We start from the raw sequence: 25,299 nt of genomic DNA on the forward strand, positions 1-25,299 counted from the left end.
TAAATACACGTATACACATATACGCATACACGCAGATTTATAAACGTACTGGCTCCTTCTACTTGGTGGCATTAATACTCTATAACTGGATGTGCATAAGAATAAAAGACCATCCCTGGTTGTGCTTCACGGAACCTTAAGTAATGAAATTCACCCTACTGTGGCCTAAATAACTTTGGACGCCATATTCATCTTCATTAGTCTTCACAAAATAGCTTTTTTATATTCATACCACTAAAGTAGTAAAGGTGTTTTACATTCCTATCTGCTAAAAGCTTAGTTAAATTATGGTTTCTACTGGACTCCGAATTAAATTGTAACCAATGCACAGTATGGCAAGACACATTCCTTATTATTCTGGGCATTACAATGCAAAAGATATTTCAATTATCCTTTTGCTAGTAGCATATTTTGTAGGAAAAAAAAATTCAAGAAATAAGGAGTGCATGGCATTTTAACCAGTGTAGGGAGAAATCAACTTACTTTTCATTACAAATAGAAGATTCTGTGAAAGGGAGTCTTTATTTTTTTCAATTGCTCCAACAATCTCATACATTACCTATAATAAGAGAAAATAGCATAATTACTACGGATTAATCATGACCATGAAAATAAATTCCTTTAAAGAATAATTCAATTCAGCTGATATTTTAAATTATTCATGAAAGAAGTCTCTTCAGGTCTGAGAGCTCACACTGCATGCAAGTTCAAAGCCATCGCCTGCATGTTCTCATTCTGTACTTAAAGAGGGGACACTGCTCCTCTGCTGTTTTGCAAGGCTCTCTTCTGATCCTGAGTTTACGGGCAAAGGCTGATGACTCACATCCTGACGCCCCTTTATTCTTAAGGATTGCAACTCAAAAATCAGCTAACCTAGTACGGGCTCCTGACACTGAGCCTGTGTAGTGATGGCAGTCTGAGATGGCCCGTGGTCTCCTTATTAAGGGCTGCTTGCTGTTAGACCGTGTAACCGCCAGTTCAGTGGATGTCTTTTGAACGAAGAAAACATGAGAAACAATTATCGAAGAACACACATCTGGGTGACTTAATTGCCTGGTTTTATTGGTATCCAGTATGGCTGGGAGACCTGGTCTTTAGAGAGACAGTCTAACTGCATCTGTCTGAGCTAAGGAGGAGCTCCCAGAGGGGTCATGAGAAGCCATCCAGCCACACCTCCATCAGGGAGCCTGTCCATTTCAATATCAGCTCCTTTCAGAAGCATCCCGTGGCACAGAACCCTGGGCAGGGTGCCAGTGGCTGTCCTTTCTCTCTTCCTACCATCACCCCTGGTAGAAATCAAGAGGGAGAAACAGTGGCTAGACTTGCCACTCTGGGGATTCCCAGGGAGGACAGGGTCTGGGACAGGAGGGGATTGACAGACACAGAGAGGCCGTGAGTCCACTGGGTCTGTGGGAGGAACCTAGAGAAGGGCCACACAATCCCTGGTGGTCCATGTCCCTACGTGGCCCTTAGTCCCAGGGCTCACGTGTCCTCCTTCAGTAAAGCTCTGTGTGGATTCCTTGATGTCACAGGAGCCTGAGCCACAGGAATCTCCAGGTCTCCCGTTAAAACCCAAGTGCAGAGCTCCCCTGTTGTTCTCGAACAAGGGCACAAACGTCCACAGACAGCATCCTGATATTTACAGGGCACACAGTTTTTATTTACTTATTTATTCACATTATATATTTATTTATATTATTGACATTTACTTATTCATGTATTTTATTGGTAGGGCATCTGCATATAATTAATGAACCACAAAGCAGGTCAACTTAATCACTTTTGTCCTTCCGGTGTTAAATCATATTCTCTAGGGCCCTCCAACTCTAAAAGCCTCTGACCTTATTCATAAGATACACATGGACACATATTGACAGGCTGGGTTGACAGCCCACTGTAGATATGGGCGGTAGGCACTACCAAAACAGCTTACTTATTTTATCGTAATTACCCCTGTAATCAAATGACTGATGACACAGTACATAAAATCGGCATTAGTGGATTATTGACATGTGGTTTTAAATATTTATTTTTGGCCCCAAATCTGAAATCAAGTATTGCTTCGAGGAATCTTTCATACTGTCATGGAGAGACGGCACTCAAGATCATTATCTGCACCCTGGGGTGTACCATAGCACCTTGCTACTGGATCACTGGTGCTTCTATGGTCTTTTTTTTTTTTTTATTGGTTGTTCACAACATTACAAAGCTCTTGACATATCATATTTCATACATTAGATTGAAGTGGGTTATGAACTCCCAATTTTACCCCAAATGCAGATTGCAGAATCACGTTCTATGGTCTTAGTGGACAGAGCTGAGAAACACAGAACACGTACTGTGCATGGGCAGGCAGGTGCACATGCACTTTTCATTATAGTCAAAGGTAAAATGTCACTGAATTCATATTTGGTCTTTTAATCATGATAATTTCTTCAATCTAAAGAAGTTTGGTGTTGGCTTTGTCAAAGGCAATTTAAAAATCTCTAGATAGGGAATAGGGGTGGGAGGGAAAGGGAGGGAGAAGGGGAATAGCATGGATGGTGAAAGGAGACCCTCATCATTATACAAAACACATGTATGAAGATGTGAATTTGGTGTCAACATACCTCATATACAATCAGAGATATGATAAATTGTGGTATAAAGGTGTATTAAGAATCATAATGCGAAAATAAATAAATAAATAAATGGAAAGGACCTTTTTACTTTTTAAAAAATCTAAATATATGGTATCCCTTCATGCTCATTTATTATATACATAAATAATGTGTTCCCATCACCTTTAAATATTTTGAATTAGCATTTTAATTTAAATATAATTTTTAATTATAATATTTCATTGGTTCTTTTTTTGGTTATACATGAGAATAGAATTGATTATAAAAGTAATTATGATAATCATAAAATAATTGTAAAAGTATAGGACATAATTTGTTCTAATTCAGTCCCCAGAACTTCCCCTTCCCCTCCATTACTCTTCCCTGTTCTCTTCTCTCTACTGACCTTTCTCCTATTTACAGATAGACATTTTGTCTTTAAAATCAGTGTCTTGGGGATGTACATGATGGTGAAACTCACTGTGGTATATTTGACATGTACATAGAAAAGGTAGGTAAGGTCCACTCCACTCTCTCCTTATCCCATCCTTCCACCCTTCCTTCATTCCCCTTGATCACTACACTGGAAAGATAATTTTAGATTTACATGAAGTTGCAAAAAATAATACAGATAGATCATGTGTACCCTTCTTCAGTTTCCTGCAAGGATAGCATTTTACAAATAATCATAATGGAGATATTGATTAGGATGGTGAAAACAGAGAACATAACATCAGCACATTGGTCCTGTGTGTTGCCAATTTTGCTCACCTCCCAGAAATCGCCATCTGTTTGTGGGGCTCTACTTCTGGGCTCTTTATTCTGCTTTGCTGATCCGTGTGTCTGGCCTTTGGACACTGTCTTGGTCACTGAAGCTTTAAACCACAATGTCGAGTCCAACAGGCTGATTACGCCAACTCTACTTATAAAACTGGCCTCAGCTACTTTAGCTTCTTCTCTTTTTCATATGACTTTTAGAATTATGTCACCTTTTCCTTTACATCTACAAAAATTTTGCTGTGATTTGGTTAGAAATAGCATTGGATTTGAATGCCAATTCTGGGAGACTTGTCTGTGTTCATTATGACCAAGTTGATGAGTTACTCTGTTGTCTTTTAATCTAAGAACATATCATGTCTCTCCTTTTAATTAGACTATGATTTCATTCATCAGCATTTTGTGGTTTTCAGCATTACATTCTCTACATAATTTGTTAGATTTATACCCAAGTATTGCATCGTTTATGAGTGACTGTAAATGTTATTGCATTTTTAATCTCAGTGCCCATTACTAGTATATAGACAAGCAATGGAATTTTTATGTTCATCTTGTATCTTTTGACTCTGCGATACTCACTTATTACTTCTTTGGTCTTTATTTTTTTTAATCTTGGTGGATTCCTTGGGATTTTGCACACTGAAATTTATGTCTTAAATAAATATAAATTTCTTATTTCTTCCTTTCCAATCTGTCCACTTTTGATTTCCTTTCTTGCCTCATGACACTTTGCTAGAACACAGCAGAAATCCTTGCCTTGTTTCCAATCTTGGGCTCAAACATGGTTTTCAGCCATTAAAAACAAAGCCAGCGGTAGATCATCACAGATGCTCTTTATCAGGTGGAGGCTGTCCCTACCATTTCTATTTTTCTTAGAGTTTTCCTCATGAATGGATATTGAATTTTATCAAAACTTTTTTTTTTATTCCTTGAGGTGATGCTGTGATGTTTTTCTTCTTCAGCTTGTTAATGTGATGGATTACCTCGATTGATTTCCAAACATCAGATTGGCTTTGCACTCCTGGGTAAAAATGCCCATTGGCCACGGTGGACAGTTCTTTTCATATATTCCTGAATTGTAGTTGCTGATATTTTAGCAGTGTTTTGCATTTATATTCATGAGTGATATTTATCTTCAGTTTTCTTGTGTGTACGCGTGTGCCTGTAAAAGCCTTTGCCTGGTTTGGGTATCAGGATAATACCAGCTTGATAAAACAAACTGGGAAGTGTTCTCTCTCTTATTTTCTGGACAAGTTTGTACAAAGTTGGTGTTAATTTTCCTTCAAACATTTGGTAGAATTCTCCAGGGAAACCATCTGGAACAGGGGGATTTCTTTTTTTGGGAGATTTTAAATTACAGATTCATTTTCTTGATAGGCCTATTCAAATTATCTGTTTTATATTGGGTGAACTGAGGTAGCATATGTTTTCGGAGGAACAGGCCCATTTCATGATTCGGTCAAATTCACAATGGGGTTATCGGTCGTGTTCCCTTTTGATCTTGGATGTATGCGAGGCATGTAGGTATGTTTCCTGTTTCATTCCTGGCTACCTGTGTTTTCTTTTTCTTTTTTCTTTGTCAGTCCTACTAGAGGTTTATCGTTTTTACTGGTGCTTCCAAAGGCCAGCTCTGTTGGGAAGATTCTCGCCTCTCCCCAGTTCTACTGGCTTCTGCTGTCACCACCCTCCATGGCTTGCTTTGGTGGACTTTGTTCCCTAGTTCTTGGGACAGAAGCCCACATGATGGATTTCAAACTTGCCCTATTTTCTAACATGTGGATTTAGGGCTGTCAATTTCCCTTTCCATCTTGTTTTAACTCACAAATTTACTAGGTTGCGTTTTCATTTTTATTCCGTTGAACATACATTTTTAAAATTCTCTCAGCTTTCCTCTTTAATCCGTGGGTGATATAAAGGGTACTGCCCGTTTCCAAGCCTTTGTTGATTTTTAGTTTAGTCCCACTGTTTTGGTCAGCTTTTTCACTGCTGTGACTAACGGATCTGACCAGTACAGCTGGACAGGAGGAAGAGTTAATTTGAGGGCTCACGGTTTCAGAGGTCTTAGTCCATAAAAGGCCGGCTCCATTCCTTGGGGCTCGAGGTAAGGCTGAACATCATGGTGGGAGAGGGTAGTGAAGGAAGGCAGCTCGCATCACGGTGATCAAGAAGCAGAGAGACTCCATCTCCAGATACGAAATATACACCCCATAGCCATGCCCCCAGTTAACCCCTTCCTCCAGCCACACCCACCTGCCTCTAGCCACCACTCAGTTAATCCCAGCAGGGACCAATTCACTGATGGGGTTAAGACTCTTACACCCTGATCATTTCTCCTCTGAACCTTCTTGCATTGTCTAACGAATGCGTGAGCTTTGGGGGATACTCCATATCCAAACCATAACACCCACTGTGGTAGGCAGACCTTCTCCATTTCTTGTCCGTTCTTTCAAATGTGTTGGGTTCTGAGTTATGGTCCAGCACAGGGCCTATCTTGATATATGTTCCATGGGGACTTTAACATTTTGACCTCTGCTTCTGTAGGCCGTGGTGTTCTGTAACTCTGGGAGATCCCGTGGTCCATGGCGTGTGCCACCCTGTATCCTTGCTGACCTCCCAGGCAACTGTTGCAAAGAGGGTGTTGAAGTTTCCAGCTTAACCCTCATGGGATCCCTTTAGTACTGCTCCCAGGGAGGAGGCAGGGCATCACCTCAGCCCTGGGCAGGGAGGACAGTCCCTCTCCACCTCCTTGGCAAGCATGGGTTCCCTCGACTGCTGGGTGGGGACAGCAGGTCTGCCCGCTAGGTCATTGTCGTGCTTCTCTGGCTATGGGGTGAGCAGTGCCGGGTAAGTACTTCTGCACTGATTCCTACGTGGAGAGGCAGAGCTGGAAGTCTTGACCCCACTCACTGGCTCTGACCTGGCCCCAGTGCAGGGAGGTGTGGGTGACACACACCCAGACTCAGCACTGTGCTGAAATCTGATGGACCTAGAGATTTCTGAATTGTACATGCTAAAAAGAAAACTATGATTTTAATAAGCATGATTAAAAGATTTGTTTTAAAGATGTTGTTTTAGTTGGACATAGCTAAAAATGGTCGACATGTCTTGTTTTAGTCTTGAATGAATAGACAACCTTTGTATAAGTCAAGCTTTCCAGAGAAATAGCATCGATAGGGTCATAGATACTAAAATACACATCATGGGGAATTGGCTCAAGCCATCATGAAGGCTGAGATCTGCCATGGGCAAACTGGAAACCAGGAAGCCGTGTAAAGTCCTCAGTCGGAGGGTCCGTGGTCTAGAATCCAGGCTGCCTCTGAAAGCCTGAGAAGCAGGGTGGCCGAGGCCAGGGTGGACCATGTCCAGCTCAGCAGTCAGAGAGTAAATCTGAGTTTCTTCCATCTTTCGTCCTCGAAGGCCCTAGAGGTTCAGGGGACCCAGCCACACTGGGAGGTAGGTCAGTTCCACACAACCCCATCCAAGCCAATTGCTCCCCAAACACCCAAACTTGTTTTTTAAAATATATTCCAAGCTTAGCTGGAAAAATATTCCAATCCTTAGCTGACAAGTAATGACGGTACTGGGCACAATGGGGTGCTCTCATCTAGGCATACACTGCAGAAAGAGCCACTCGCCCTGATTAACTAGCTCTTGGGCATCCCACGGCCTATTCGGATCCAACACGATCACAACCACACAGGCCCAGCTCTCAGAGGTGCCAAGCTACGGGGGAGGACCAAATACTGACAGTGCCCGACTTCTCATCTGCAGGCCAGCAAGCCACACGGAGCCTCCCTCTCCAGCTCTCTCTCCCGTCCCTCTCTGTCTCTCTCATTTTGAAGGTAAGTAAGGGAAAGGATATTTTTATCTACTTGGGCACACCACCTATCGTGTTCTAGCTCTTATTTCTAACGATTACCTGTGCTGCTTCTCAGTCCAGATTGGTTTCCATCACGGACTTGAGAAGGACCCCTGGACTCACCTGGCCATTACCTGAGGCTACCGCATGGACTGTCTGCCCAACAAGGAGTCATCCTATGACATCCTGTGGTTTTGCTGGATGACATGAATTTAGACCTTTACAAACATGGCTCCCAAACAGAAGGATCCTCCCTAGAAGGGAGCCACATGAAAGTCACCAGCCATCCATGGGTCACTGGCCTCCAGCAGGAGTGGCCTTGAGCCATGCAGCCACAAGTTTATAGAAAAGACACCAAGAGAAGATGCCAAACAGCAGGGACCCCCACTGGGGATCCTGGGTCATTCAAAGGGAAGTGGCCCCAAAGCCCAGGGGAGTGGACACAGAATCTCCATGCAGGGAAAACACAATCTCTCCCAGCAATCACCCAGAGCTCTGTGGGTCTGGGGTGGTGGGAGGACAGAGAAAGGTCCTTTTCCCAGAGGCCCGCCAGGTGGCAGGAGTGGCGGAAAGCAGATTTGAGGTGGCAGGCCCTTCTGGCCACTGGGGCAGCTGACCGCTGGGCTCTGTCCCTCTTTTTCTTGCTGGCTCATTATTTGGGGAATGAAAGGAGAAAGACATGAAAGGAACCAAAGACAGAGGCCAGGCCAGTCCTCCCCGCCCCCCTGCCATCTTTACCTGATGGATCCTCAGGCCTTCATTCTCCCTCCCTCTCAAGACTGGAAGGTGGGTTTCATGCCGTGGGTGACAGCCTCCCTCAGGCATGTAATAGAGAAATTTATATGCATACAACCTGCTACGAATCTTTAAGAAAATTGTCATGCATTCAAAAATTTCCTTTGGAACGATTCTGTTCACTAAATGACTCAAGAGAGCCACGGCTTTTGCCTGTGTTTCAGCCGCGCTCACTCAAGTGCTTCCGCGTGGATGCCAAGCGCAGGGTGCGACATAAGCGAGAGCAGTGACAGCAGGCTGCTTTGGGGACGCGCTTGCTGCAACACTGTGGCACCACAGTAAACACAATTAGAAGATGAATTGTGTCAGCTCTAGATGAAGAAAGGGGGGTATCGAACCCTTTCCACGGCTGTGAATCACGGTTCATCAAGACACCGAGGTTCCTGGCTTCACAAAGAAAGGAGAAGCTACGACGCGGAACCCTCGTATATTCTCCTCCTAACCAAGGCTGCCAGGCTCAGGCTTGGCTCATCACCAAGGCAACCGAAATCCAAAGCCACAGAAATAGCTCAGCCCACCAACACGGATTCTCATTCCCTGAACTGGAGCAGCTGGCGTCCCTTCCTGCCCTGTTTAAGAAGGGGCAGGGGTCACCCATGCTGGAACAGGCAGCTCTTCCACTGCAGCTCAGCCCTGCGTGGGCCTTGTGCCTGTGGGGGCTGTACCAACCTGAGGCACCGCGTGGCTACATTTCCAGTGTTTCTCAGGACCCCGGCAGAACATCTGCACTTATTAATATAAGTGCAAATCCTTTAGACTTCACCCAAAACTCGGGAAACCTCGTTTGGGGGGCGGGCATCAGGAGTCTGCATTTCCCACCTGCTCCCCATTGATTCTGATGCACATTCAAGTTGGAGACTTGCAGATGCAGAAAATGAATGAGAGTGTGAGGAGGGACAGAGAAGGGACAGTGGGCTGCAGGGTGGGCAGAGGGGACTTTTGCTCTAGTTTCGACCTGTCAACCTGCAAGTCACTGCTGGGGCACGCTGTGGGCCTTAACTGTGGGGTGTGAGCACTGAGCTTCCCCTAAGCTGTCTTCTCAGTTCAATTTGCTGTTGAACTCTGGCCAGTTTGCACACAATGTCACGATTAGCACAGCCTACCAATAAAAGCACTGTGGTAAGGGACTGTACAGTACGGATAGTAGATAGGCTTGAGTGGACATCATCTACTTAGACTCCCAAATGGCTTTTAGTGTGGCTAATGTCAAGGGTTATAAAAGGTATCTGTCAACTGGACCTCAGTCAGGGTTCAAGAACTAAATTTGGAATAAATCAAGCAAAGTAGCAGAGACTAGTCCTAATACAAGTATATTTATAAAACTTGGAAAATAGTAAAAGTAATAGTAATGACCTCTCTCTCCCATTTTCACATATAGTCAACCTAGATGTGTTTCTGTCCATAAAATCTATTTTTTTCTATGTGTGCACTCTCGGAGATGGGGACCCAGGTGCCTAGTGATGCCCAGCTTCCTGACATGTGTCAGCTGGTACAAAGCTGGTTACTGCCCAGCTCAGCAGGGCTCTGCAGGCCCCGGGTTCCTAAGAGCTTCTGCTGGGCCTTCCAGAGGAGGCTGTGCCAGGAGGACTCTGGCAGAGGTGGGATGTGTCAGGGGACGGAAGCTCTGGGGCTCTCTCTCCTCCACCGGAAGCCGTAGCTCCTCCCCCCGAGTTCATCCACGTGCCTCACGGTCCCAGCTTCCAGGGTCAGCTGCCCAGGCTCCAGCTTCTTCCACATGCCTCCCCACCTGGGATGCAGGGCACAGGCTCGCCCACTTTGCCTCCCAGTCTTGGGGACAGCAGCTGCTGCCTGCTATGCAACAGCCTTGGTGTCACCTGACGGTCCTCCACCTGTCTCCTCAACTTCCTCCGTGACTGCTCCCTGTATTCACGTTCTTCTCTGCACAGATGCAGCACCAGTTCTTTTCTAGACCGGATGAAGCCAACCCCGCCGTCCTCCCTGCTGGCCTCTTCTTCTCCTGTCTTGGGGCTCCCAGTTCCTACCTGGAAGGTGCTCCAAGAGGACAGAGTGGAGGTGGTGTTGACTCCCCAAATGAGGGACTGCACCTCACTGTAAAGCGAAGCCAGGAGAAGGACCCAGGTCAGAAAGCAGACCAAGTGGTAAGGGGGGCTCATGGCAGGAGAACTGACTGGGAAGGAAGAGCCATGTCCCACAGGGAGCACATGGCCAGAGCAGAGCAGGTTCCAGCACGCTGGGCAGGGCACACCATCACAGGGTGGGACAAGAAGAAAGAAAGGAAAGAACAGGGGGCATGGGCTAGAAGTACACAAGAGGCACACGCCCTGGTCCTTCAGGCCGGACTCAGGACAGCAGACACTTTGGAGGGGCAAAAGCAGGGTCGGGTGTCAGCAGACCCTGGGGGTTCACTCCTGAGGGCCACTCCTGAGGCTCTATATGCCTCCTGCACGTCCCCTGTTGCTGCTTGGCCGGAGACTACCCATAATGCACACACAAACCACTGAATTTGAATTAGGTCATTTTCTATCGTCTACATCCCTACCTTATAAAGCAATATGTAGAGGTCAGACCACATGGCTAATTACATGACTACACAACTAAACTGCTTCTGATATGAACAGCTGCACTTCCACGCAGTTGAAGTGCCAAGAGCTCAAGAACCTCTAACAAAGCCACCCCTGGTGACAGTTCAGGCATCTCAGGGTTCCATACCAGACCACAGCGTGGGTAAGTTACGTTCAGGATCTACAAGTGTGCCTGTGTGTGTGCCCTTCTACCCATAGTGTGCATAATGGATGCATCTGTGTACAAAGCCATCCATCTGTTGATCTCTTAATCTTGTGCCCAATCTGAATACACATAGTGACTGCTTTATTGCTTAAATGCTGTCCAAATATGGCCATCATCAAAAAGTCCATGGGGGAAAAAAAAACAATCTCATACTGTGGGGAAATGTAAATCAAAACTTCAAAGAGAAGCATCTCACCTCAGGTTTGTAATCAAAAAAGATGAAGTAACAAGGGACATCAAGTTTATGGAGAATGGGAAACCCTCACAAACCAGGAGGAGGGGTGTACATCAGCCCAGGAGAGGTAAGTCCTCACACCTGGAGGAGGGGTGTACATCAGCCCAGGAGAGGAGAGTCCTCACACCTGGAGGAGGGGTGTACATCAGCCCAGGAGAGGTAAGTCCTCACACCTGGAGGAGGGGTGTACATCAGCCCAGGAGAGGACAGTCCTCACACCTGGAGGAGGGGTATATATCAGCCCAGGAGAGGAGATTCCTCACACCTGGAGGAGGGGTGTACATCAGCCCAGGAGAGTCCTCACACCTGGAGGAGGGGTGTACATCAGCCCAGGAGAGGAGAGTCCTCACACCTGGAGGAGGGGTATATATCAGCCCAGGAGGGGAGAGTCCTCACACCTGGAGGAGGGGTGTACATCAGCCCAGGAGAGGACAGTCCTCACACCTGGAGGAGAGGTGTACATCAGCCCAGGAGAGGAGATTCCTCACACCTGGAGGAGGGGTGTACATCAGCCCAGGAGAGGAGATTCCTCACACCTGGAGGAGGGGTGTACATCAGCCCAGGAGAGGACAGTCCTCACACCTGGAGGAGGGGTGTACATCAGCCCAGGAGGGGAGAGTCCTCACACCTGGAGGAGGGGTGTGCATCAGCCCAGGAGAGTCCTCACACCTGGAGGAGGGGTGTACATCAGCCCAGGAGGGGACAGTCCTCACACCTGGAGGAGGGGTGTACATCAGCCCAGGAGAGGAGAGTCCTCACACCTGGAGGAGGGGTGTACATCAGCCCAGGAGAGGAGAGTCCTCACACCTGGAGGAGGGGTGTACATCAGCCCAGGAGGGGACAGTCCTCACACCTGGAGGAGGGGTGTACATCAGCCCAGGAGAGAAGAGTTCTCACACCTGGAGGAGGGGTGTACATCAGCCCAGGAGGGGACAGTCCTCACACCTGGAGGAGGGGTGTACATCAGCCCAGGAGAGGACAGTCCTCACACCTGGAGGAGGGGTGTACATCAGCCCAAGAGGAGACAGTCCTCACACCTGGAGGAGGGGTGTACATCATCCCAGGAGAGGACAGTCCTCACACCTGGAGGAGGGGTGTACATCAGCCCAGGAGAGAAGAGTTCTCACACCTGGAGGAGGGGTGTACATCAGCCCAGGAGGGGACAGTCCTCACACCTGGAGGAGGGGTGTACATCAGCCCAGGAGAGGACAGTCCTCACACCTGGAGGAGGGGTGTACATCAGCCCAGGAGAGGACAGTCCTCACACCTGGAGGAGGGGTGTACATCAGCCCAGGAGAGGACAGTCCTCACACCTGGAGGAGGGGTGTACATCAGCCCAGGAGGGGACAGTCCTCACACCTGGAGGAGGGGTGTACATCAGCCCAGGAGAGGACAGTCCTCACACTTGGAGGAGGGGTGTACATCAGCCCAGGAGAGGACAGTCCTCACACCTGGAGGAGGGGTGTACATCAGCCCAGGAGAGGACAGTCCTCATACCTGGAGGAGGGGTGTACATCAGCCCAGGAGAGGACAGTCCTCACACTTGGAGGAGGGGTGTACATCATCCCAGGAGAGGACAGTCCTCACACCTGGAGGAGGGGTGTACATCAGCCCAGGAGAGGAGAGTCCTCACACCTGGAGGAGGGGTGTACATCAGCCTAGGAGAGGAGAGTCCTCACACCTGGAGGAGGGGTGTACATCAGCCCAGGAGAGGAGAGTCCTCACACCTGGAGGAGGGGCGTACATCAGCCCAGGAGAGGACAGTCCTCACACCTGGAGGAGAGGTGTACATCAGCCCAGGAGAGAGAGTCCTCACACCTGGAGGAGGGGTGTACATCAACACAGCTATGATGGAAACAGAGTGCAGAGTCCTCATAAATTAAAGAAAGAGCTACCACCTGGCCCAGCAGTCCCTCTTCTGGGTGTAGATCAACAGGAGGTAAAATAATTACCCCCAAAGATGATGGCACTCCCGACTTTATTGAATATTGTTCATACTTCCTAAAATATGGAATCAACCTAGCTAGATGCCCATCAGTGCATGAATGAAGTGTGCATACAATGGGACATTATTCCCTCATAAAAAGAATGGAATCAGGTGACTGGCAGCAACCTGGATAGAACTAGAGGTCATTAGGTTAAGAGAAATAAGCCAGACAAATCCCAAATGTCCTTACTCATTTGTGAAAAATAAAAGGTAGTGACCTCATAGAAAAGGAATAGTGGTAATTAAAGACTGGGACAGAAAAGGGGTAGGTGACATTGGTACAGTTCAGTGAGGAGGGAACAGCTCCGGGTTTCTGGAGCACTATTGGGTAATGGTTGGTTAGACAATCCATAGTGTATTCAAAACAACCAGAAGAGCAGGATTCCCAGCACACGAAAATGACTGATGTTTGAAGAGATGGAAGTGCCTTTTATCCGATGACCACCACCTGCACACATGGTCCAACTGCCACAATGTACCCACAAAGACCTGCCAAAACCGTGCCTCAGTTAAAAACGCTGGCCACAAGCACCTTTGTATTTTCTGCCCCCATCCTCCGGGTCAAGGGAGGGCAGCCTTTGGGGACCCTTGGCCTGTCCTCTAGTTCTGGAAATACTGTGCACAGGCACGAGAGGGTGCTGTAGGAGTGGGCAGCCTGCTGTGGTGCATCAGAGGTCCTGGGTCAGCTATGAGAGAACAGAGTCTGTTCCCGATGAAGACAAAGGACGTGGAAATGCCTCCTATTGTCCACAAAGCAGAGCCCTGTTGACTCCTGCTGAGGGACACGGGGAGGCTGGGAATGATGGAGTCCAGTGGGAGGGCCTGTGTGGATGAAGGCCAGGGACCTAGATCCACCAGGAGGGGAGCATCCAGCCCAGGAAAGAGCCTCACCCACATCCTGGGAAGGACCACCGAGGTCCCAGCAGAGCCTGGGCACCCGGCAGGTACAGCACCCCTGGAGAGTCAGCCTTGTCTATCTGGAGGCTCGGTGAGTCGGACACTCTGGGATGGTACAGGACAGGCCAGCCCCTACCTCCCCATGCCGGCCTGCAGGAGAGGAAGCGTACTGTGGAGAGCAAGAGACTGCCTGCGTGGGGACTGTCAACTGGTTTTTGTTGTTTGTTCTGTTTAATTATTTTGTTTTAATTATTTATTATGGGGTTCTAGAATTCTCAATCTCGGAGTTGAGTCTGTGAGTGCCAAGCAAAGCAAAGAAAGAAGTCTCTCTCCGGGAGAGGCCAGGCGCATCCCTGAAGCTGCCCAGGAGTCTGTCCAGTTGCAGGGAAAGGACTACCCTGGCTCATCACATTTCGAAAACCAGGACAAGCCAAAACCAAAATTAAAACGTGGCACATCCTCTGTGCTGCACCTGTTCATCTCCCAGGTACATGAAGAACAAAAGGCTGAAACTCTGGGAGAGCTGACTGTGGAGAGAGGAAGCACGGTGTATTCTTCTCCCCAGAGAAGCCGACACAGAGACAGAAATGCTTAACACAGAGGCCATGAGCCACTCGGGAAGCCCCCTCTCGTGCCACTGATTCAGACCTGCTGCCAGCGAGCCAAACACAAGAGTCACGTTTAATTTCCAGCCGTGTTTCCGGACACATGGAAGGAAGCAGGGCGGAAGCAGGGCTGTTAAGCCTTCCCTCCTGAGGACCGTCCGAGCTCCCTCCACCAGGAGCGAGAGAGGAGAGAGAGCAAGAGCAGCGCTGGGATGCGAGCTGGGCCCCGGGTGAGAAGCGCAGCACCTGCCCTGGAGAGAGGAACAGGAAGGAGAGGCACCTGTGTCTGGCCATTACAGGCCAGGGCGCCCTGAAAACCTGAAATCCGCAAAGCTCCCAACTTCAAGAAAAGATTTTGAGTACAGATGTGGCTCTCCAAGAGATTTGGACTCTGGAGCATTCTGGATTGGGGTCTTCAGGTTAGGGTTGCTCAACTGGCAAATTGTAGGAAAATATGCCAACATCTCCCCCCACCCCTTTTACGTGTTTTCCTCTCTGAAGTGAGAAGAGAGAGCCTGGGAGAAGCTAGGGGGAGGGGTCTGAAGCCCACCAGGAGCTGGAGAGCTGGTGGCTGCCTTGCCTACCCCACTGAACCAGGGGTCCATCTGCTTCCCACACGAGATCATCAATATTTATGGAACAGAAGTAAATTCACACATCCCTCGTATTTATAATCCCTTCCTGCATCATGTTATTTACATGCCGCAAAACATAATCCTCAGAGAAGAAGTGGCTAGGATTAACAGATGATAAAAATGCAAACTTTTTGAAATATACTCGTGAATTCAATATATCACGTCAGAATATATGTGAAGATTGGTTTTAGCAAAATAAATAAATGATCATTTGCAGCAAATACAACGTGTCCAAGTATTTTTCATGCCTGGCTTCCACATCCCACCCAAGGCTTGATGAAAAGGGTCTCCGTTCCTTGTAGAGTGGTGAATCAGCTCTATCCACTGCCAACACTTAGGAGCAGAGGCTGAAAAATGAAGAGAGTCTGTCCACTGGTGTTGCACGTTTCCTTCTGGGCCCTGTCAGTCGACAGATACTAATTAACAGAGAAGGTGAATACCAGGAGCACCCAGCAAGCTGGTCAGGAGTCCCTATCTGGACACCTAGGAATTTGGACATTACCTTGAACTTGACACAGTTGAAATTCATAAATATGCTTCATACATTCCTTTTAAGGAATGAAATACTAACCAACCCACAATAAAACGGCAATGCTCTAGGAAATCTAATACTCCACGTCGACAGCTTTCTGTCAGCCCTGACAGTTGGGGGGTGTGTTCCAGCTCTGCAGGGACAGGGGGATTCTCCCTGAGATCCCTACTCTCCTTCCTGCCCCAGCAGAAAGAAAATGCTGATCCTGGTCCCCAGACAAGCTGCCAAAGGTCAAAGTGGCATCAGTAATGGAGCATCAGGAGCCCTGTGGAGCTAGTTTTTATTTTTCAGAACGTCTGCCCAAGAGGTGAACAGCTGCAGATGTAAATCAAGCCCTTTCTGTGCAGGTCAAAATATCTTTGTCAAATAACCTTTAATAGTATCAGTTTGGCTGAGACCAGACAGATTTGATTGTTCTGTCTGGGGATTCTGCCTGGAGAGAAGAGAAATAAATGGAAGCTGCCCCATCGATTGGTCTGTCCGCTTTGTCTTTTGATTTAAAGGTTTGCTCTCAGAGTCTTCTTGGGTACATTGTGTCTCCCACAAATCTCCAGGGAGTAAAAGCCAGCTATCAATGGTGTGACCAACACAGGTGGAGTCAGGAGACGGAGGAGCCATGATGTTCCCTGCACTCTTTCTCTGTCAATATGTTGAAGGGCACAGAGGTCCATGTCACGTGTGACCCGGAACCTTCTTGGGTATAATAACGTGCCGGAGATGAAGATCTGACTTGACAGTGCTCTGAGCCATAGCATACCTCTAACTACAGATGATTCCCAAGCCCAGCTCCTCCAAAGATGGGCGCATCCCTCTCCAGGAGAAGGGAAAAAGTCCAGGTGTTTCATAGACAGGCTCCAGGTCAGTAACATTCTTGTCCTGCGTCATTGCTATCAGCAGTGATTTAGGAACTGAATCCCCACAAAGGCCTCTGGAGAGGAGTGGCCTGAACAATCCTGTCCAGGAAGCCAACGTGATCTGTAGGGTGTGGCTTAGGGGCAGAGAAGGAAGCCGGAGGAGCACCATCAAAATCCACCCACAGAGACACATCTGCCAGTGTGCTGGATCCAGGGGCTGTGAATTTTTATTTCATCATAAAATCACAAAGGCAGAATATGTATATGAAATTATGGAGAAGGTTTTAATTTTCTTGTGAGAAACAACATTGAAAGGATCTTTAAATGTGCAGTCAAATCTGACACCCCTGTATGCTCAATTAAAATATTAGTCTTGAAACGAAATGGTGAAGAATATCATTTTTAAAAAATTGTTTTTGATCTGGGTAGACTTACTCATCAAAAAGTAGCCCATATGATTCAATGAAAACCAGACTGACACATTAACGGAAATTAAAACACACGTCCAGGGGTGTTCTCCTTTAGCCCAGTGCTAGAGTGTCCACAGGGCAGTATCTAAATTTTCTGCTCTTAGCTCTCACAGCAGTCTCTGCAGTGTGATAGAGAAGCAAGGGAACACCACACTGGGACTGGAGTGTGACAGCTGTCCTGCCACCCTGTCCTGCCGTCTACTTCAGTGAAACTGGTTACACTGGGGTACACAAGAACAGGGACTTATAATATGATTTATAAAATACTCCTTGTCGTCACGTGGGCACATTGCTAAGAGTCAACTGATTTTTGAGACCAAACCCAGGATGTCCTGCCACCTACTTAGTAAGCCAATGGGCCCACCAACACTCATCTGAAAAGACGACAGCTGAGCAGATGATCCCTCACAGGTTTTCTGGTCTTGGGGCTGTTTGCTGACTGATGAGTTCCAGGTCTTGCTGAACACTGTGCCATTCCTGCCCTGAAGACTTTCAACGCTGATGGGGAGATGACTTGCTTATTTGAAGCCATGTTTAAAAATAATCACCCTGCATCTATTGCTAGCTCAGCAGTGAACTTTCAGAATAAGCTTATGAGAGTCATCATCTTACTTTCTTTCATTGTAAATTTCATGGATGCAGCAACAGAAGGTCCTGTCCTTCTCAGTCACACATCAGAAAAGCTGAAACTGAAACCCAGCCTGGGGCCTGGGGTCGGGGGAGCCTCTTCTCTTCACTGGACCACACATACTCTATGAGTAAGACAGCGGGACTTTAAGAACATGGCCCACTATGTTGTTAGGAGAGAAAAACAGGGTACTTGAGGAATGAGCCAGCGTGCTGTCACCTACTGACCTGTCTCAGATTAAGTGATGTCCCCAAGCTCTTGTCCATCCAGAACCACAGAACAGGACCTATTTTTTGGCAAAAGGGTCTTTGCTGATGTAGTCAGTCAACCCTCAGGAGAGCATATTGGGTTAGGATGGGCCTAAATTCTTACAAAAAGAGAGGACACACAGAGGGGCAGGCCCTGTGACGGGGCACACCTCGAGTGGGGTTGGCCAGGACAAGACCTGGAGAATGCCTCCCTCCGAGTCCCCAGAAGGAAGCCCTGCAGCTGACCCTGGAGTCTGGACTCTCTCCTCCAGCCCTGAGACCACACACTGCCATTCTTCAAGCCCTCAGCTGCTGGTGGTGTTGTGTCGGCAGAGGAGACTAGAATGGAGCTTTCAGTCTGCAGGGGTGTCACTGAAGGCACCAGAGTTGACTGCAGGGAAACTGAGGTGGAGATGTTCATACACAAGGATGAGATAAAAAACGTTTCAGAAGTACTTTTAAATTGTAAAATGGCACAAGGCTATCGGGCATCATCACTGATGAGGTCAGGGAGAAATCAGTGAAGTCTAGATTAGCCAAGAACTTGATCTTTGGGAGGATGGACAAGATTTGGAATGACTGGGCCATGAGACTTCCAGGTGAGAAAAAGCACAGGAGCAAAAACCTAAGGAGACAGGCAGGAGTCACTTGAAATGAATCAAATGATGTAAAAAGAAACCCTACAATGTTCCAAGCTTAAATCGCTCACTTCCATAATCAGAGGAAGACTTCATTTGTTCACTAAGACCACTGCAAGAAATGACCACAAATTGGGTGACAAGAGAAATGCATTCTCTCCTGGTTCTGCAGGCCTGAGCTCCTGGAGGCCTCGGGGCGGATCCTTCTACCTCCTCCTGCTGGGGACCCAGGTGCTCCCCTGGGGGCGGCTGCACTGCTCCCATCTCTGCCTCCAACCATCAGGTGACTTTCTCCCTCACCCTCCCCTCTGGACACATCCCGCTGGATGTAGAGCCTTCCACGTGATTGAGGGCAACCCTCTCTTTAGATCCTTGATGACATATATAGAGACCTCCCTTCCAACATGGTCACAGTCACAGACTTCATGGATGACAGCCTGGAATATCTTCAGGAAGCGGGTTTGCACCATTCAACCTTTACAATACATAACTGTCTGGAGAGCGATGGACCTGGAATACAGACCCATCGTCTTAAGCTAGAAGAACAGCAATAACTTGATATCTGTAAATCACCCAGGCCAATCACAGTGGGACATTTATTTGAGCCCCGATAGGAACAACTATATCCTAAAATAGATTTTAATAACTTCCAGATAAAGATGTATGAGCAGACAAGAAGCAAGGGTCGTATATGCAAGTGCAGATAATACATAACTATTAATTTTGAATTTACATTTTCATTAATTTGATTTTTATTATTTCGGGTCACTTTGCTATCTCCTAATCCACTCACTTTTTCACATCAAAATTTAGGAACTTTAAAATACTATTTCCTACTGGAGTTATTTTAGAATCACCTTAATGGAAATTCAACTCTCCTAAGAGCCAATGTCTTTGTCAAGCTATAATTCTTCTTCCCTTCAACAGTCTTAATTTTAATAGCCAATAAAATTAGACATACTTTTAGGATTTAATGCTTATCTGTCATTTAAATCAACAGCTTAAGAGTCACCCTTAAAACAGGTAATCCCATATATGATTTAAAGTTTGCTAACACAAATAATCATCCAAGCAACCAACCAAGCAAACAAACCCCCAAGCCCCACCAGCCTTCTTTAATTCAAATCCATGCTCATTAACGAGACCTGGTTAATATTTCATGCACAGCATCTCCCCCATTTACTTTAAAATATTTCTGTAATGGAGATTGGAAAATACACCATGCTCCTATGAGTAATGAAAAATTCAAATGTATTTAGGAAAGATCTTCAACTGTAATTCAAATAATGTTGCTTAAACATTTCTAAAAGGACCTCTGAGCCTCTGCTCAAAAGAGCCTCAGAAGCTTGCAGGATCTCCTGGGCAGAGCTCGGGACAGGTGAGAGCACCCAGGTGGGGCTGGATGTCAGCAGCAACACTGGCTGTAGCCAGGTCTCGCTAGGAGGTGCAGGAGGTGTTCACTAAGAGGGCCAGGCGAACCCTGGGGAGGAGCAGGTGGTGCTGGGGCTCCATTCCACCCACCCATCTGGCCAGACAAGAGGCTGGAGAGAAACTCCAGAGCCGAGGGGACTGGAGAGCTGCCCCGGGGACTGACTTTATTGTCAAAGATTATTCAGGAGTGTTCTGCCCACTGTCCAAAATAGAGGCTGCATGTTGATTTTTAAGTCAATTTACTTTTTTTGCATCTCTTGATTTATAAGAGATGCAGAATAAGCAGTTAGCTTTTTTTTTTTAATGCAACATCTCAAAATTGAAGAGTATGGGGCTTTTTGATCACTCAAATGGCATATGGCTTGACATATTGCCACAAATTATAAAATCTATACAGTAACCTGTGAATGAGTCCTTAGGGAGTCCCTTGGCTCAGGCTCATTAGTTCATCTCACTGAAAGGAAAGATTTTTACAACACCACAAATTTGGCCTCAACTATGGAAAACTTGCTTAAAGATAAAGGTACTTTTAAAGGAAATTTCATGATTCTGGGGGAGCTTTGGCTCAGAAACAACAAATCAATTGTTGTTCCTATTGTACCTCATTCCTAGCAGAACTTGCTAAAATAATTCTATTAATTTAAACTACTAAATGATAGTTTCTCACCAATTCTTCCAAAAATAATTGGAATTAAAATTTAGTGTACCCAGAATAATTTTTGAAATTAAACATTAATCAAAAAGCTCTGGCTTAAAACCACATTTTCACTCATTTTAACACAATTAACATTCATTGAACATCTAGTACATGTCCAATACACAAAGCAGGCTTACAAGGTGGGTCAAGAATGTACCTACTTACCCCAGCTGCCATAAAACTTTTAGGCAAAGAATTTCTCTGAAATCATTAAATATTATTAAGAATTTTACCTAATTGATACAAATTCAATAAATGGTTAACATAGAAAAGTATAGATCGAAAATCTGAATGTAAGGTTACAAGATTACTATCTTTATCAAGGACTTGCAAAGCCTAAGTCTCTCAAAGAGAAGAGAGTGTTAGTAGCTCTCCAGGGACACAGATAGAAGATCTTCCATCAATGTCCTTTCCACACCCACGGGCCCCTTGAAGGGACTTCCGAGGCCTCTCGGAGAGGGCACCGTGGCCTCACTGCTGGCCACCAGGTGTGCTTGCTAGCCTCTGCTCCTCTGGGTTTCTGATGTATTTCTCTTTTTAAATATTTTTCTCTCCCTTTTCCCTGTTCTTCCTGGACAAAATCAAGAACATGTTTCCAAGCATGAAAGCATGTTCCTAGAAACAACCTCTATTATCCCAGCATCACCTGGAGATTTCCATGAAACACTTAGATTCTGAAGGTCTAAAAATTGAATATTGCCCCTTCCTAAGCCTTCAACGTGGGTGGATGTGGAGCGATGGTGCCCACCCTCTGCCTCGCCTTCTTGTACTGCAGAGGTTGGAAGGAGAGCTGCCTTCCCAGGACCCTCTGCATCTGGGAGCTGACCACTCCTCAGCCTCAACCACTGAGCACCATCGCCCAGGTTTAGAAGGCAGATGGGTGGAGGCCACACTCTGTGACCCACGTGCAGGGGCTCATCTTTGCTCTGCACTGGGGAGACACAGGCTAGTCACTGGCTTCTTCAATGTTGAGTGCCAGGGTACGGGCGTTTCAAATGAGTGGATGACAGCAGTAACTGAGTCAGGAACCACAGCAGCAGCATCTCCGTTTGCCTGGAGACACACACCTGGGTGACTCAGTTCTGGGATGTGGTTTAGGGAGACTCTTTTCTTTTTCCCTTGGTATTGGGAAGTAAACACAGGGGTGCTTAACCATTGGGCAACATGTTTCTAGCCCTTTTAATATTTTATTTAGAGGCAGAATCTCTCTCAGTTGCTAAGGGCCTTGCTATATTGCTGAGGCTGGCTTTGAACTTGTGATCCTCCTGCCTCAGCCTCCGGAGCCTCTGGGATACAGGCAGGGGCCACTGCACCAGTCCAGGGGCACTTCTGAAAGTTCAACTTAGAATCTCCCAACCATGTTTTCTTGTGCTGATTTATTTTCTGCTTAAATAGTTACAGTGAAGAAGACAGAGAAAACAGCTACCGTGGATTCTGTCCTGTGCCACTGAGTCCTAAGCAATATGAATGGCGCCCACTTTCACAATCCCATGTCTTCCCGAAATGCCCCCCTCTTTATAATTAGTGAGCGTTAACCAACACTAGTAGGCCTGGGTCATATCATAACTCCTCTAGAAAACATTTCTACATTTTTGGCCAAATGACTGCTTCCTTCTCCATGGGAATACATAATTTTAAAAAGATCATAATCATATCCGCATTTTTGTTTGTTAATTGGCTTTCCCTTTTCTGATGCAAGGACTATTTTGTACCCTCTGATGCTCCTCCTTTGGTGAACAGCAGTCTCGGTGATCACCGGTGGATTTGACTGAGGTACGCTGCAGGGTTACTAGGGAGTCCTCCCTGCAGTACCCAGGTGGTAGTAAGTGGCAGTGTCACCTGCGGGTAGACGGTTGCAAACCCAAAGCAGGGAGACATTAACTGCAGATGGGAGCTCGATGGAGCATAAATGGGAGTGGGTTTAAATGGTGAAACATGGAGAGAACCTGATCTTGTTAGGAAGGCAAGGAGGGGCCTCAGCTGGAGTGTGAAGGCGGGGAGCAGGGCAACTGGGAGTGGACTAGAAAAATGACCTCGGGGAGGTCTCGCAAAGAAAGCTCTGGCTGGGCCAAGATGCCCTCAGCCAGGGACATCCTGACGCTGGTCTAGATGGAGGAGCAGGATCCAGGCCCAAGGACGTCCTCCAGGGAGGGGGTTGGGGAGAGCAGCTTGCCTTAGGAGCTGGCTGCAGGACCAGGAGTGGTAACAGGCTCCCAGGAAAACCCCTCAGTGCTAGGAAGCGCATTCAGGAAGAGCAGGCTCAGAGGCCCAGAGTCTGTCTGCGTTATGAGAATATCCTGGAGTTCGCGGGGGAGGCTCTTCAAGCCCAGGGCTCCTGACCTTGTGTAATGACATGATCAGGTCATCATGCGGAGCACCTGCACTGTTCTGAAGAAGTTAACTCCTCACCAGACAGAAAACAACTAGCTTAGGAAAGTAGCACCACCCAGCAACGCGCCCAAGTGCTGCAGGAGCCCACGGGCTTGGCCTGGGCTCTGGTCCACAGGGCCGTCACCAGCCCCTCGGTGGTCCACTTACCCTTCCTGCATAGTGCATGACGGTGAACGCCGCACCTTGGCCTTTGAGAGCCACGTTGCCGTTCCCATCCTTCGTGGGGGAGTACACGGCATTTGTGTTCGATGATTCTAGGAGGTTGTGTAGCCTTTTGGGAAGGTTCGGTTCTGTGGACCAAATCGCCTGGCTTTCTTCATCCAATAAGGAGAGCAATCCTGATGGCTTCTGAAAGCAGCAAGAGAGGGAGGTTTCCATCAGACCTCACCTCCCTCCATCTTCTCCCAGACCCTCGGAAGAGAACTCAGCCTCTACCTGAACACACCTCTGCCTGGGCTCACGGGGGGCCCCCACCCCTCACAGAGCTCTGAGGTCAGCAGCCCTCACATTGGGCTAGAAGGGACGAGAGTGCTGCAGAGTTAGGAAAAGGGACAGGGTGACGTCACGGGGACACCGACCTTCAGTGAGAGGAGGTAGGAAGGGCACGCTGCACCCTGCACACAGCTGAGCACGGCCTGTGTGAAGGGGCATTGAGGTGTCTGAGAGAGACTGCGGATGAGTCCCTGTCACGTCTTCCTGCTGGGACAGAAACTCTGCTCCTCTGACGGGTTTTCACTGATAGGACAGAGACACCGAGTGACATGCTCTTCCTGTAAGTCGACAGGCAAAGCTGGGGACACACCCCTGCAAGGCCCTCAGACTCCTGGTTTTAGTGGAGTACAGACAGGTGCACATGTACCTGTCCTGCCAATTGTTCCAAATTTAAATCTTATAAACTTGGGAGATAGATTTTAAAATTATGTTAAATTTGTGTCCTTGTGTCATTAATCATAGAATCGCAGACATTATGTCGTGGAAAAACTGGTTTTGTGCACTGTCTTCTTTACAGCTGAGAGTTTAGTCATGGAAGTACAAAATATCGAACACTTTTATATCAAAATGTTCTGATATTTCTTGTCCTTCCAATGAATCTGTGTTCTTTCACATGCCCCTTCAGAAAAGGACACGTTGTGCTCCTCAGTAGGTTTTGAAAGATTATAAATACATTGCAGAATCTCATATGTAAAGATAGCTCAAATCCAAAGCCTTCTGAAGGAAAATCTGTCTCCAGTACATTTAGATGCCTGTATGCTGGTAAGTATCTAATTATATTATATGAATACCTGGAAAAAGAAATCCAAAACTCCAGCCTGGTTACCAGGAGAATATGCCGTTTCCATGGTAACCCCCTCTTGTACACATTCTGTCTGCTCTTGTAGGAAAAGCACTTCATTGATGTAGTGGTGTATCTTCTCGTTGGTCATGTTGACACAAAGCTATTGTGGGAAGAAGAGAACAATACACAAGATAACGCATCCCGCAGCCCACTCGCTCAATGACTCAGTTTCAGACTGCTGAAAAATGGACTCAGGGACATTCCAACCACTTAGTGTGTTGAGGTGAAGCCTGCAGCCTGGCTGGGAAGCCCGGGGCCAACAGGTATCCTCTGGCACCCTCTGCCTGACTGCTCAACTTAAAGGGAGTAGGTTAAAAACAGGGAGCATAATTACAGCACTGACTTATAAAGGGGAATCGCCAACATAGATGAGCACTTGAGAAATAGTTCCAAAAGGAAAATATCTTTGGGCTCTCGCCAACAAACGAAGACACAGGCAGGTCTGGCGTGAGATGCCAGGGAGCGAGCATTTGCAGCGTGCCTCACTTCCTGTGCGCTGGCGACGCGTGACAGTGAACTGGGTTTCCTCCAGAGCTACGCCTCTAGGCTTCACTGAAAGACAGGGTTCTTGACAAACTCCTCCTCCAGCTGTCCGCTGCCCCTGCTCAGAACATTCCCACCAGGAAGCAAATGTTTCCAAAGTCTTAAATTTCTTTAAAGAAAAAAAAAAGTCCTTTAATTTTTAAAAGTAGAAAATAAACTGAATTCTAACCAAAATGAGATCTTACTTCTTCCAGGCCCTTTCCCACTTTTCTGCTTATTTTTGTATCAAAAAAAAAAAAATCACAAAAGGCGTATTTCTTCTTACATTTCCAATTCTTCTACCCTCATCCTCTCTTGAAACTAATACATCTTCTGTCCCCACGGTTTCACAAATTTCTTTTCTGGAAGTCACTACTGATGTGTGCCTTTTTA

The 25,299-nt window shown here is 47.0% G+C and overlaps 1 protein-coding gene across 1 annotated transcript in view; it reads right to left on the minus strand.

The window, feature by feature from the left end:
- Myo16 (myosin XVI) overlaps window positions 1-25,299 on the minus strand; it is a 394,733-nt gene that overhangs the window by 121,326 nt on the left and 248,108 nt on the right. Inside the window, exons 21-23 of the mRNA XM_026399873.2 lie at window positions 24,332-24,484; window positions 23,196-23,396; window positions 484-559 (exon numbers count right to left, since the gene is read on the minus strand). Coding sequence (XP_026255658.2) covers window positions 484-559; window positions 23,196-23,396; window positions 24,332-24,484 — 430 coding nt within the window. The remainder of the gene's footprint in view (window positions 1-483; window positions 560-23,195; window positions 23,397-24,331; window positions 24,485-25,299) is intronic.

This window comes from Urocitellus parryii, chromosome 2 (genome assembly GCF_045843805.1).
Source record: "Urocitellus parryii isolate mUroPar1 chromosome 2, mUroPar1.hap1, whole genome shotgun sequence".
Lineage (NCBI taxonomy): Eukaryota > Metazoa > Chordata > Mammalia > Rodentia > Sciuridae > Urocitellus > Urocitellus parryii.